This window comes from Haliotis asinina, chromosome 5 (genome assembly GCF_037392515.1).
Source record: "Haliotis asinina isolate JCU_RB_2024 chromosome 5, JCU_Hal_asi_v2, whole genome shotgun sequence".
NCBI classification, from domain to species: domain Eukaryota; kingdom Metazoa; phylum Mollusca; class Gastropoda; order Lepetellida; family Haliotidae; genus Haliotis; species Haliotis asinina.
The window spans coordinates 53,583,052-53,598,265 of NC_090284.1; the positions used below are offsets into that span (position 1 = coordinate 53,583,052).

At 39.4% G+C, this 15,214-nt stretch overlaps 2 protein-coding genes across 4 annotated transcripts in view; one reads left to right on the top strand and one right to left on the bottom strand.

Moving 5' to 3' along the window:
- LOC137284830 (caspase-7-like) overlaps positions 1 to 15,214 on the bottom strand; it is a 654,824-nt gene that overhangs the window by 209,298 nt on the left and 430,312 nt on the right. The gene's annotated exons all lie outside the window — the stretch shown is intronic.
- LOC137283575 (caspase-7-like) lies at positions 7,686 to 13,648 on the top strand. 2 transcript variants are annotated; one of them, XR_010956864.1, is made up of 7 exons: positions 7,693 to 7,931; positions 9,734 to 9,797; positions 10,598 to 10,839; positions 11,696 to 11,865; positions 12,142 to 12,280; positions 12,779 to 13,230; positions 13,325 to 13,648. XR_010956864.1 is itself a non-coding variant. In XM_067815150.1 (6 exons), the coding sequence occupies exons 1-6, from the start codon at positions 7,793 to 7,795 to the stop codon at positions 13,042 to 13,044; spliced, it is 1,020 nt and encodes a 339-aa protein (XP_067671251.1). In that variant the 5' UTR covers positions 7,686 to 7,792; the 3' UTR covers positions 13,045 to 13,648. The 2 variants fall into 2 exon arrangements, 1 of the variants encoding a protein (XP_067671251.1); XM_067815150.1 differs by having other exon boundaries at positions 7,686 to 7,931; positions 12,779 to 13,648.

The following is a 15,214-nucleotide window of genomic DNA, read 5'->3' on the forward strand; positions in this document are numbered from 1 at the left end:
AACACTGAATTCAACAGCCGGTCGATCTCGATGATTGTTAGTCCGATAATAGACGTACTTGTTGCTACCATGCGCAGTTAGTAAATAATCACAATGTAAAGAAACTCAGCAAAACAACATTCTTCAAGTACAGCTCTGATTCTCCGGTAATGCTCAGTTCACGGCCCTGGGTGGCTGCGTGTGTAATATGTGTCACATGATACCAACACCAGTCTCTACTCTCTCGGTGAATTGATATGCTACTGTTTAAGTTATAACTCGCAATAGCCACATTTAGACGGGACATGCTAAACATAGGGCCCCGCGTAATGCTATGATGTGCTACAGAATCTTAAAACAAAAAGGTAAACTATGACTACTGCTTGACAAGTATTTTTGACCCCAATATGCATGTATGGGAATATTCTATTTGAAACAAGAGGGAAACAGGTTGCCGTCTCAATTAAAATTGAAAAAAATCCTCGTGCGAATCGTGTCGTGATTTTGTTTTGCTGAGTAAATCGCTCCACGAGACACGTGTTAAACATTATAGCGGTATTGATTTCACGCCACTGTCAGCATGTCTTGCACGTGCCTAATCGCCATTCTACCTGTAGCAACCAAGTGTATTCGTCCAGATTACTTGCCCCGTCTGCTTGTCCAAAACGCGTTCACTGCGGCTGGCTCTTCAAGCAGTACATATCCAGTGTTCCGTAGGAAAGCCAGTGCCTTGGAGCAATATGTTTTCTTCCATGTGTCTATGTGAGATGGTTACTGTCCTTATCTTTTGACGTATGACGCACAGTGTTGACAGTGGTACAATGATTGCAACTTTTTGTACATGCTGAAGCAGCCAGTTCATAGTACAAATCTTCACAGATTCTGGCCCGAACGGTTGGTGAATTTTCGTCGGGTGATTTTGTAAATATATCATTCTCTCCGTCTTGTTCTGTTATAATATACTTTCAAACAAGATTACGACCTGATGAAAAATGCCCATATCAGCGAAACCCGTGTCAACATTCAAATTTCGGGGTGGTAGAATATTTTGTTGGCTGGTCGGCAGAGCTATGCCGACTGGCTAGGAAAATTTGGAAACTATTTCGCACGATCTTGTTCGTATGGGCTCTACACTGTTTGGTCCAGGCTGCTGAAATTAACGTAAACATTGCAGGTGTATCCTGATTTGAGTTTAAATCCACGAAAAAAACATTACATGTACACCTTCCTTGATAACACAACATCAATCCTTCCAAAGAGTAGTAGTTCAAGTAAAACGAAGCCATCATTCTATTCTGAAGGTAGTTTCAAATGTACAAGTGTTCTGCCAGAGTTAGTCTGACTGTGAAAAGCACCTTCAACATTACGAAGTATCCTACACTGTGTATAAATCCACACAATAATGTTATAGACTTTCAAAACGTGGTGTATGAAGCAAACACGTTGCAGAAAGTGATGCCCTCTCTTCTATATTCTGAACTCAGTCACAAGTGTTCGTCCCGACTGGGTCTGGACTGCCAGTAGCTACATAACCGTCATGCATGCATCTTGAATTGTGTTTACATGCTTTAAAGATGGTTTCTATTTCCAAATGACAAAACCCCACGGATTTGTAAACAAGCAAACATGATCATATCAATACCGTTCCAGTAGCAGTAAACGAAGACTGATCTGAACATGTTTCAAGACTTGAATAATGGAGCGACTGAGTGAGTCCAGTGATCAACAACATGAGAAACAATGCATCTGGGATTCAATGACATGTTTTAACAAACTCTGCGAGCTTGGTCACTAGATCCCATTAGCCGCCTCTTACGACAAGCATGGTTTAATGAAGAACAGGCCTAGGTTCAACCGGGATCATCACGGCATGGGTTAATGAAGAACAGGTTTAACAGGGATCTTCAAGGCATGGGTTAATGAAGAATAGGTTTAACAGGGATCTTCAAGGCATGGGTTAATGAAGAACAGGTTTAACAGGGATCTTCACGAGTGTAATAATGTAATAACAAAGGTCAACAAAGTAAAACTTATGAGTTTAGTGGTGCCAACAAATTTGCAGACTGGGATTCATTTGACATTAAGCGATAAGAGAAAACATAAATATAATTAAATACGTTTAAATTTGCTTTTAATTATAGGCTCTTGTACACACTGACGAGTGTCCATCTTGGTGAATTACTTAACAAAATACTTACAGTGCCGATTGTAGAAAGATACCCCTCCTCACACGACTGTGGCGAAAGATTTGACTTCCCAACAGTCAACTGTCCCACCCATGTCGGGCATTTCTGCAGGAATAATAATTATATACATTTCACTACTATTGAGGTACAACGTGATGTGCTCTTTCTACCAACATTTCAAAAGAAATATTGCTACTAACGGTAACATTTAGGATTCTGTGAAGTTCTCACGTGATAAGAAGACATTTTCAAATATACCACATCGGTAACAAGCAAAACAATTTCTTATGTTCTAGGTGCACCATATACTCCCAATTTTGTTCCGGGGAGCAATTGGGTTTTTTAGCATATGTGATTGGTGCTACGGGTTTGCCCCTGTGTATGCTCTGGTAATTCAGTTAGTCATTACATGTAATTATATAGTGTTAAGAATAAATGCCGTGCAGTTTAATTTCTTCACAGTAATATTACCCTGTATCTTACCATTTGGGATCAAATATGGGCCACTTTTAGAGTAAGACACAACAGTTATAAATAACTTATTGTTTGTACTTTAATTACCTGTCGATATTCGGAACCTCCTGTGCTGGCTGATTAAGTTTGGTGATGACTTGTGAGGCCGTCCATATATTATTGTGTATGAGTGAATGTGCTTTGATCGAAGACATTGTGTTATAGGTGTTATAGACATTTAATATAGATATGTACCTATAATGTAGGTACCTACAGACTACATTGTGATCATTCGGAATACACTTCATGGAACATTTGTCAAGTGTTTTGTCCGGCTGGTCATAATCAACTTAATCAACCACAGTTATATCATCAAATGTATTTCCACTGTTAAGGATCGTGGTATTTAAAACTCAAGGTAAAGTTATTTTACACAAAAAGAGAGTTCACTTAAATACTGTGTGTTCCGGTCATAGGGTACAGTGTTTCATCGGTATTTAGAAGCAGTTCACATAAAGGCGGGAAGTTATGGATGTCAACTCTATATTTAAGGGACACGGATCATATTCTTCCTCCTCCATCATGTCAAGTGAAGAAGCTGACATGTATAAATTCTTGCCTTTATGAAACGTAATTGACATATGTGACTTTTGACTTGATTTTGTATTGAACAGTGTATTAAGGAAACTACACAGGGCGACATAACAGCAGTTATGACTGTAGGTTATAAAACGTATGTCATGTCCAGGTGAACTTGTTCTATAAACCATGAGGAACACGCGTCCTTCTAACGCTCTTGTGGTGTCCCGTGGCCGGAAGTCTACCGGGCATGAGATACATTACATTACATTAAAAGATATTAATTTTTTGTAAAATTTCTTTAGTGAAACAAGCTCTTTGTCTGTCTACATTCTCATTCCGGGTTGACAAAGAAATCGCTTTACGGTTAAGATGATAAACTCTTAAGCTGGTATATTTTTGTGTGATTGTTGGTCGTGTGTTTCCTTTCTCGATGCGCAAATCAGCTGGGGGTGGGAACTGTCTCCTTGACCATATTTAATTTATCATCACCTCTGTATAAATTGTTGATTATTAAAAGTTACAACAACGAAAGTAGGACACCGTGATGTGTTTGCTTGACACTTTGAAGCACATTGTCACAAAATATACCAACAATTACACATAACATAATCCTGCCAATGTACGAGTACTATAACGGCTCTGCAGCCAACAATTTTCACAGAAGAGTCTTATACACGTGGACACGCAGAAGAAAAGCAGTGATATTGAACGGCGCGTTGCAACTGAAGGTTACCTAACCTTTTAGTGAGGGTGCATAATCTTCAGCCTGGATCGAGGCTTTATCTTCCTTTCATGGGGCAGTTCCATGTCTGCGTCTTTTGTCGAGACGGCGGAAGGAGGAGGAGGTGAACACCGAACAAATACACACATGGGTCCGTAAGAAAAGAGAGCCATGGATAATCATCACACATATGCACAGTTGTTACAGTGAGGGGGTATGATGCTTTCAGCAGTAGTCCAGCTACATCATTCCTGCTTTGTTTCCCATTATATGATTATAAAATGAGGACACTAAAACGTTTGAATTTTCGCTAAAATATACCGGAAATAGGCATAATGGTTACACACATTATTTTACAGATCTTTCTGTCAGCCGGAACTATTCTGTAACACCTGGTGTTTGTTTTGAGTCAAGGTTGCGGAATTCTCATTGTGGTTGCTGTAATACTGATGCATTGGTGCGAAATGCCAATTCACAAATGAATTCAACAGGAACGATGTCAATTTTAAACAATTTCGTTACAAATATAAGAACCTAAGTTTGTATCTAGTATAACATCAAGACTAACAGAACTACCTTGCTATCCCCCACACCCACCCATCTCTTTTGGGTTGTATACTTTGGGGACTAGTCTGTCGTACAGACCCTGAAGTATGTATATATATATATATATATATATATATATATATATATATATATATATATATATATATATATATATATATATATATATATATATCCAAGAATGACCATGCAAGTCTAGGGTTCCATTTCATTATATATTTTTTGTTACTATGAACATTTTTTTTTTCAGTAAAATATGTTCATTTCAGAGACTAGTCTATTTGGGGACCTTCAAGGTCAACTTCTACGTCCAGGACAATGTGTGCCTGGTTTTTAAAGTACAGAATAAGCCTCGTCACTGATACTTACTACACTGTTTATGAATTCAAAAAACATATGTTGCCATTCTTTGATACTTGATTAAAAGGACATGGTGATTTACTATTTCTGTCGTTTCCAATCATGTGACCATAAACATGAGGAAATACCTGCGTTTAAGTTTATTGGTAAAACAGATTAGAAAGTGGCATGAGTTCTGTACGTGTTCTTCCAGATCTTGCTGTCATTCAGTCAATAACAACTATAATAACTATATAATAACTACAGTGAACTTAGCTTGATTTATATTATTTGAAAAAGGAACAACACTACACTTCAGCGTTGGAAGAAACAACATAACTTTTAATAAGTCAAAGTATTGGATTATGGTTAAATGTATACGGTCTGTAAATGCATACGTTTGGGAGACGGGCCTATAATACTCACAGGACATCCTCGTGAACAAGCATATTTTCGATGTTATCTGTCTTGTTTGAAAACATTTACCTGTCCGGTCGTCTGTGGTCTCCTGGCACCGCAGGGGTGGCGTCCTCAGTCTCCCAAAAGTACAGGTAAAGGAGATTGCAAATGACCGATACTTTGTACAAGTCACATGCTAGGTAGAGAAATGACTTTTAATGAATCAAAGTTGTACCCCGAATATATAACTGAACTATTGCCATTCTTTACCAACATGTGGTCCCATTCGGCCAGTACAGTGCTCTCCATAGAGGTCAGCCGGTATTCGCTTTATGTGGGAACTACCTACTGAAGGAATGAATGGTGGATCAACACTAAGTTATGCCATCTCTGTGACAGCGGTAGGTAGCACCACCTATCCTAACACCTACTGGGCCTACTGATGAATGCTGAGAAAGACTGGCAGCCACAGAGTGTAGCGGCTCTAACTAGCTCGGTTGTTGCTGCAACACCATCCTGACGCTACCCATCAGGCCCTAACACCGAACCTTCTCCTCAAGACAGTCGGCGGGGATCAAGGGGGAGCCGAGAGATATTGGAGCCACCATTAGACAAAACTCATCCCTACCTACCGTCATCGTCCTGGAAAAACAGTGTACGGAAGTACGTGTAGAAGGATGACGGAGGGACGTAACACCCAAATCCATATTGTACCAGGGCTCCTGTATCTGAAAGAAATCAGTCATAGATACGCATAATGAATCACACTTCTCACTTGTGTACAGTTGTTTAAATACAGGAGTAAGTACGGTTTTATGGCGCTTATGGTAGTATTGTAGCAATATCAATAACATGGTCGTGAATATTCAAAATGTTTGTTGTACCTTATTCCAACCTCTGTTCAAATGTTTGTGTCACAAAGAACAAATGTGGGAAATCTCACCAGGGCAATCGGGGTGACGAGCCAACACTTGTCGAGAGCGGCAGTGCTATATCACTGTATGGGGCATGCAGAGAAACATTGCCGCCATACAAGGTGAGAGCATTTTTACCTGTGGTATCTTGTGTCATGTATTGATATATAGAGATTACTAAACGAGTGTTCATCAGATACCATTTGTACCTAGTATGTCAGATTGCCGTTACCATGACAACCCTGTGATATTTCACCATATGTCAGAGAGTAAATGCGATGCTAGGTATATCAATACTACTGCAGATGATTGTGTTTGTCGTACATTTTAATAAGTTGCTCCAACGATATCCCCACTCAGTGGCTATTTATGCAATTACATGTGTGATGGAGAACTTGCGTCGCCACATTTTTCACTAATCTGAATACATATAGTTAGCGTGAAACCGACAGATACCCATAGAAAAGAGTGTCTTTCCAACCTGTAATAACGATATCCTGTGTCTATAAAATGGATTATTTTATAATGGTGTGGATGAATGGCATGTGCTTTTATCTTGGCCCGTTTATGATGATACAAACTGCGACCTTTTACAACAACGTCTCTGGCTATAAGACTGACCGAAACGTTTGACGGTATTTCATCAGCCTCATAGTGAGGATAAACACTGGAACAATTACAAGTGGCACTCGAACGTTTCAGCCGGCTAATTCTTTTATAATTTAATAGGTTTTATCATGAGCTGAAACAAATATTTATGCTTAAGGGTTGCTCTTGTGTGTAATGAGATGCAACAGGTATGACCTCTCTGTGACAAATCAAGTCAAAGAGACTGATAGATAGCCTTATTTCTGCTGATATCATCATAAGTTCACACGATGCTACACGACAAATGTAGTACTGAAGGGGTGTCACTACAGCGATGGCTGATTGATACGAATCAAAAATTGGAACTGACAAGAAGACGAACTGAGTTTATAGTTTTTTAAATCAACAATTCACAACTGGGCCCCTGGCGAAGGACAACCTACCCTTGAATAATTGGTCTTCAAACAAAACCATGTTTGTAAAAGGCAACTAACTGGATCGGTCGGTCAGACTTGCTGACGTGTTGACTCAATCATGTAATCGTATCCCAACTGCGTAGATCATTGCTCATGACGTTGACCACTGGATTTGCTTTTCCAGATTCCATTATTTACAGCGACCACAAAGCTAGAGTATTGCTGGTGTCGGCGTTAAACAACAACACAACAGGGACTTTTAAACGGTTCTACAACATAATCAATATCCAAGGATTAACAGTTTCCTTAAGCATGAGAGTACAGAATTGTCATTTGTGAAAACCCAAATTTACTGAATGACCCTGTAGCTATGTAAGCACTACACAGAAAACCAACACACATGTAATCCGTACAATGTTCACACAGTCTCACATTCATTATTGTATCCCCACGTTGAATGTCGGAACACTGTCCTGCACATGAAACAATCTATCTTGCCCAATTTTCCCGCTCTCATTTTTTGTAAAGGTTCTCACTTTACTATACCCAACATGCAACAGTTGAATCGACGCCATGTTGGAGGTTCAATGAGCTTCGGGCTGCATTCTGCATTTTGCATTCATATAGTCTGTCACGGATGAGCGACTCTGCATGTGCAGGGATAGAAACATTCTATCCGGGATCGTTTTCGAGCCAGGCATAATTTCTCGCATTAGCACTGGTAACAGCAGCGACCAGTTTGGAATACACCGCACCTGGTTTCTTGTATTCATTTTGAACATGGCTGACAGTAAGTATACTATTTCCTTTAGTTATTTTTATGTTAGTGTTGGTGTGACTCTGTGTTAGCTGAGAGTGGGAAGCAGTCGAATGTGAAGATTATAGATGTGTAGTGTTGTGGGTGATGATAAATGTCAGAAGGTTATCATGCAGGAAGTGGCAGGCGGCGGGGACACAGTATCTATAACTGTGTATGCGCGATAAAGTAGGTATGCTGAAAGTATGCCGGGCAAAAAGTTAACGAAGCGAAACACGACAAACCCAAATGCAAAATAGCCTATTTTACCTGTCTATCATTCATTCATTCATTCATTCATTCATTCATTCATTCTTGAGCAAGAGAGTTAATGATGACAACACAAATTTAAACTATTTTATTATGTCAAAATATGCCATTCTTTCAATTATTCATTTATAATTCAGCAAGGGCGTTAATTATAACAAACGCCCACTAGTATGTCGAAAAATACCATTCATTCAATTAGTCAATGAATAAATTCGATTATACATTATTTCATTCCTTCAATTATTTATTCCTTCAATTATTCATTTAAAGACCTTCTTAATCCACTATATGAAATACATCAACTCTACTGATGTTCTTGTGTTAGTAACTGCCATGACTGCACTAATTACTTATCCAGGATTTCCGAAACCCATATAGGCTAGTAGGTTGTCATATGGTCGATGTATGTTAGGGTTTCCACTTTAGCATAGATTGTAGCTAGCGTTGTTATTCACAGGATTGTCTGGTCCACATTCAACCAAGAACAGACACTACTATAGCAGGCTATCTAACTAACGTATGCTTTAAAGTACCAAATACCAAACATGTCAGTGTCGATAGTGTGCTTCTAAAACCACAACGTTTTCATTAACGTACACTCTATTTTGCGATCATAAAAATTATGCTTGTTTTTTTCTTATCTTACAGGAAAATTTCTACGACTTTCATTGTTTTGACAACCAAGCCATATTTGACAATCAAAGCATGCATTCATAACATATGTCTAACGTTGTTAAGTGCCAGCATTGTGTTTAATTTGTCGGTTTGCCAAAGAATAATGGTGTACCTATCCGAGTACTCCTGAAATTCAATTTATACATTTTGTCTATTATTCTGTTTCCTCGGTATAGACAGTATCTATATTATCCCTAAACTGACGGTACTACATACTGTAGAATTCTATTTTCAAGTTTCAAACCCCAGGACCATAGAATATACATAATATAAAAATACACGAATAGGTGACACCACGTGGAAATTACATCAGTGACTATTGAGTGACTCTTTTAATTTAAAAGCGTGAAAAAGAGAGTTGCGTAACAGTGTATTTACATTTAGAAGGCATAAGATTACAAACTTTCCATGGATTAGTGTAGAAATATTTATTGTTAAAATTTACCCTTAATGCTGAATATGAATTATTTATAAGTAACAATGATATTCATTTTCGTTTAAATTAAAACTAAATCATTGGTATTGTGGACATAATTGTTTGACTTGTCCTGTATTACTATGACGTCCGATCATATGTTTATGGCAGCCGGAGCGTAATCTTATTAGCGTCTCTTGAAAGATTTATTGGCTGAAGGTATGCAGTTGTATCTCGTAATCTAGTAAAAGTATGTTTTAAGTTTCGATTTGTTAGAAATGTTTACAGTCCAACGTTGATGCCCACAGTCTATGACATGTTTTTGAATTGTGATTGACAGTACGCTACAGCGGGATCCAGAGATTTACTGGCGTCAGTATTATAGCAATGGTTAGAATTCGGCACTACCTGTTAAAACATTTGTTGCATCTTTTAGGTGGACAAGATAGTATAGATGCCGGGTCTGACCCAAGTTCAAGCACTGATCATGATACTCAGTGGTAAGCATTGAATTTTGAATTGAATGACGGGCAATTACAGCTACCCCTCCTCCGATCTAATATTGTTACGAGAGTGTATTTTTTCGTAATTATATTGTTATTGATTAAGTGATAGTTATTATGGGTCACAAGATTTAGAGATTTGAGTGATAGGTAATACGGGTCACATTTCTTATCACGGTAATAGTATTTTTAAGGTAGCGCCTTAGAGTTGCCTCCCCTTCTGCATATGAGTATGTGTTGGTTGACTGTTGGTAAAGACGAGCCTTCGATACTTCGCTGGAATGCTTAAGAATCAGTGTCTGTGTGTATTTATAAGGCTGCTTGTTGTGTGTGCGCGCATGCACGCACACGCACACGCACACGCACACACGGTCTTATACTCGGAGTTGTGTTATCATTCAGCCCACTCAGATCTGTCTGTCTCTTCGTCACATTTGACCTTCAGTCAAGACAGCTCGCTGTGAAAGATTTAGTATAACTGTTTCACTGAAAACCAAGACTTTGGTGAGTTGATATTATATTTGTGACCCATTACTTTAGATTTGATTCACTTGCATTGTACTAGAAACCTCTATTGTGAATCATTGTATTTTGCCCTTTAGTCAATACATTATATTGAATATTTTAGAATTGTAAATGTTATATTTTGCTGGTTCAAAGGGGATTCTTATACCCTTTGTCACTGCAAATTATTAACCATAACAATATTTCAAAAGCAAAGTATACATTCTAGCGTAGAACTGGGAGAAAGCGGAAATTTATACTTCTTTTTCATCTTTTAACATTGTTCCGATTAGCCAAGGCGGACACACCCCAGTTTATACAAGAGAAGAATTCCAAAGCACAAAATACAGGATGAACAGTGAGAACCGTGGCCTGGCCATTATCTTCAACAACAAAACGTTTGACGAAAAGACAACTAGAACTGGAACTGACAACGATGCTGCAAAGATGCACCAACGTTTCTTTGAGCTTGGCTTTAGAGTAAAGATGCATACAAACAAGAAAGCTTCTCAGATGAAATCAATTATTCAGCAAGGTATTTATGATGAAACGTCACCATGTAAATGTAACTGAATGCCACGACTGTAGTCTTTCCTTGCTGTGTACAAGACAGGATAATGTTGAACAATTAATATGAAATTGTTTTTGCTACACATTCAATGTGTCATTGATATTCAAGAATACGCATCATACTTTGAGTGAGTTTAGTTTTACGCCGCAATGACATTCCAGTGAAGTCTAGTCTTAGTTACTTGGGATCACGTGTGATTTGAAACTCAGATAGTTCACCTAAATCATGTTTCTATGTCATTTTTGAAGCTAACATTAAATTGGAGATGAGTCTCACTGAATCACTGACTTACAGTAATAATATTTTCGTAAGTGAGTGAGTGAGTTTAGTTTTACGCCAGTCTCAACAATATTCCTGCTATATGGCGGCGGTCTGTAAATAATCGAGTATGGACCAGACAATCCAGTGATCAACAACATGAGCATCGATCCGCGCAATTGGGAACCGATGACATGTGTCAGCCAGGTTAGCAAACCGATACCGATAGTCGCCTCTTACGACAAGTGTAGTCGCATTTTATGGCAAGCACGGGTTGCTGAAGACTTAGTTTACCCCGGGACCTTCACGGGTCCAAACGAAGGGACAAAATCATTTCCACATTTCATGTAAAAGCAGAAGCGACAAAATCCTTCCGACATTCGTAAGAAATCTGAATGAAAAGCAGTGTGGATTGTACAATGATGACCACATTATGAGGATATGTCAACCACTTTGCCCGTACCAGTAGGCTCTGGAAGAGAGGTACATATGGCTTTAATGTTAAAGATTCTGTGTCCTATCTCATGTGTTCTACGATGTTCATGTCAATTATCTATCCCAGAGGCTGCGGCGGATTTCACCTCCTGTGACTGTTTCGCGTGTGTCATCCTGTCTTATGGCGAGGAAGGACTGGTGTATGGAACAGACAAACCTGTACAGATAGAAAACTTTGTAGATCCATTCAAACGGAACAAGTCTCTGGCTGGAAAACCCAAGCTATTTTTTATACAGGTCATAGTTACTTTATGTTAAATGCGTGTCTTTCTCCTTTGATTTACGATAAAAAATCGTCCTTAATGTTCTTAAAGTAATCTTATGTTTTAAAACTAAAGCTTTTAGAAGAATTGAGCGTATATTTTCAATCCTTTGTAAATTATTGAGTTGAAGAGTGATCAAGATAGAGTAGTAGTCTGACACCCGTTCAATAAATACCTATTTGTTAGTCAACAGGTGAACTTGATCAAGCAGCACAATGTTCCATCACCAAGGTGCGTTTATTCACTTCAGGCCTGCAACAAAGAGGAACCTCAGGACGTCATGGATGCCAATTTCGTGATGGGAGATTCGGGGGAGGAAGAGTTCATACCAGTGACGTACAGGATCCCCGTTGAGGCAGATATCTTCATTGCATATTCTGTCGTCCCAGGTGAGAGAGAGATGATCAGAGGCGATTAACTGAAGCATGAGGTCAATCTTTGACGGCTTGATGTATCGATTATTGTGAATGAGTGAGTGAGTGAGTTAACTGTGCTAGCAGTCGAGACACACTTTCTGAGTTACATATTGACTCACGACTCCTTACTTAGTATTCATGTGAGCGGTAAGAAGTGTCTCTTACACCTCGCTGCAGGTGGAAACGTAGTTGTCATTAGTAAATGTTCACATGGTATTCTCATCTCCACCTTACGAACAAAGGGGTATCGGTCATGTATGTACAATATTTGTCTGGCAAGTCAGAGATCAATACATTCTATCCACCGGCGTATGTGAGTGGGTGACTCTAGTTTTACGCCGCACTCAGCAATATTCCAGTTATATGGCGGTGGTCTGTAAATAATCAAGTCTGGCCCGACCGGGCTCATGCAACGGGGCAAGACATACAAGTACAAATTCTTAAACTGGATGTGTTCATGTTACCTTTCAGGCTACTTCTCCTGGCAAGGCAATGTAAATAAAGGTTCATGGTTCATCGAGGCACTCTCTGATGTTTTGAAGAGATTCGGCACGTCCCTCGACTTGATGACAATGATGATCCGTGTAAACAAGCTAGTGGCTCACAACTTTGAGTTACACAAAAGCACTGAATTCTTTGCGAGAAATAAGCAGATAGCATGTATAACGTCCATGCTGACAAAAGAAGTACGTTTTCCTTTCCTTACAAAAGAAGTACGTGATGTACCTGTGATGTAGAGTCGCGATGGTTTGGCCAGTATTGCTGAATCGTGAGTAGCCACCAACCTTACTGAAGGTAACTGTCAGAATATCAACAAAGATATATGTACTATCAAAAGTGCCAGTAACAGGGCAAATGGACCAACATTTAAAAGGCTGTACACATATGTCACTGCATCAATAGTTCATGGTTGATATGGCGTGGTATGAATAGACTAGGGCCTAGATTTTCGAGGCTCTCATAGTGCTTAGATAGTCAGAAGTTAATGTTAACGTAAGGAACTTACGAAGCTAAGAGGGCTTCGAAAATCTAGGCCCAGCACCTTTGAACAAATTGATTCTTTCATGCTATTTCGGGCAATAAGAATGAATTAGAAAAATGGCCTCAAGGTATATACTGTCACTGATAGAGTCTTAACGCAAGGCAAGGTACGAAACGAGGTCGACACACCATGATGGTTTCATGGCGAATTCAGTGCTCTCTGTGACTATATGCCCCCAAAACATGCTCTTATTTTAAGCCCATTGATTCATTTACAAAAAGAGACATATAACGCAAGAATCGGATCAGTACCTTGGGAGCGAACCAATTCTGAGGCAATGAATAAAATATTTTTAATTACTACAAGCATCTGTGATAGTGAACCATGATTTTACTCTTGGAATTATAATGGTCTAATGCAGTAAAATAGCCGCAAGATTCGCATTATCAAATTGTTTGGATCAAACAACTTTTGAGTATAATTCAAATCATTGAGGCTAGGGTATGTACAAGCACAGGACGACACCTTTATGGATAACTCAGAGGTCAGCACCTTCATGGATGGCACACAGGACACCACCTTCTTTGATGACACACAGGACACCATCTTCTTGGATCACACATACGTTCTTGGTCTTGGATGACTCACAGGATACCGCTTTCACGAATCATACAAAGGCACCACCTTCATGAATGGCACAGGTGGCACCGCCTTCATGCATAACACACAAGGCACCACCCTCGTGGATACCACACAAGCACCACCTTTAATGATGACACACAAGACGCCTTTGGATAGACAGGGTAAAGTTGGTGGATCTATCCTACGCTGTGTCATGCAACGTTGTGATAAAAGATCAGCCTTCTTGTTACCCTCTGCGGCGCTGGGTTGCAGGAGCACTGCATGAGTGGTGAATGTTGTTCGACTTCTACAAAGCATCCCAGTTGGCTTGCAGTACAAGACCGACATTAGTCACGTCCAGGCTGCATTGTACCCATGGTGGCAATCGGCCTGGGTCTTCGGCATACGCTCGAACACACTAGGTTACAAGTGTGAACGCGATGTTTGATTAAAGGAGTTATTTTCCTTATACGCTGGAGAGGGAGATATGCTGAAATAGTTGTACCGTCCAAACCCAAACTGTCATGCTTATGAAAGCTTCAAATCGGGCACGCTTATGAAGTGAAAACATTACCTGCAATTTGGCAATTTTCAATTGCCCTACATCCAGTTTCCGGATATCAGTGACACAGTATTGTTAATTGGAAGGTGAGTTGCCATAGTCATTCCTGGTTCAGAGATGCCGGATAACAAACTTGTCACACAAACCCATACAAACATGATTTTTTTCCGTTTAGAACGGGTTTTCTGTTGCTCCAGAGCGTACATCTTGCATCTAATCCTAGTCTTTCAACCTCGAGCTCTTCGCGGATACCGTGAGTCGTCCTTTAAGGCAACTGCAGTTCATACAGTCGTTTGTATCTTCTGTCTGCATTTGTGTGGTGAAGGTGGCATATAACACATACACACGAGTACCTAGATTTTCGAAGCTCTCTTATCGTTAAAATAGTCGTTAATTAATGTTAATGTATGACACTCAACCATGAACTATCATAGCGCTAAGAATGCTTCGAAAATCTAAGCCCTGGATACAATTCGATTATTTACAGTTTTACGTGATCTTATAGCTGGACCACTGCGAGTGTGACAAATTTGCACATTTTCGCATTTGAATCACCTTCCATGGCTAGATGTCATTGTCAGTTTTCCAAACAAGTCATAAAACACAAACTTCGCTTGTCTACTGTAAAACATTTTTAGAGCTTTACTGAATGTTATAAGCTGACCAAACAAGACGCGTGTATAACAAACAGTTGGCACCTGTTGTATAAACAAAGAATCCAGCATGTAAGTAAACGACACAA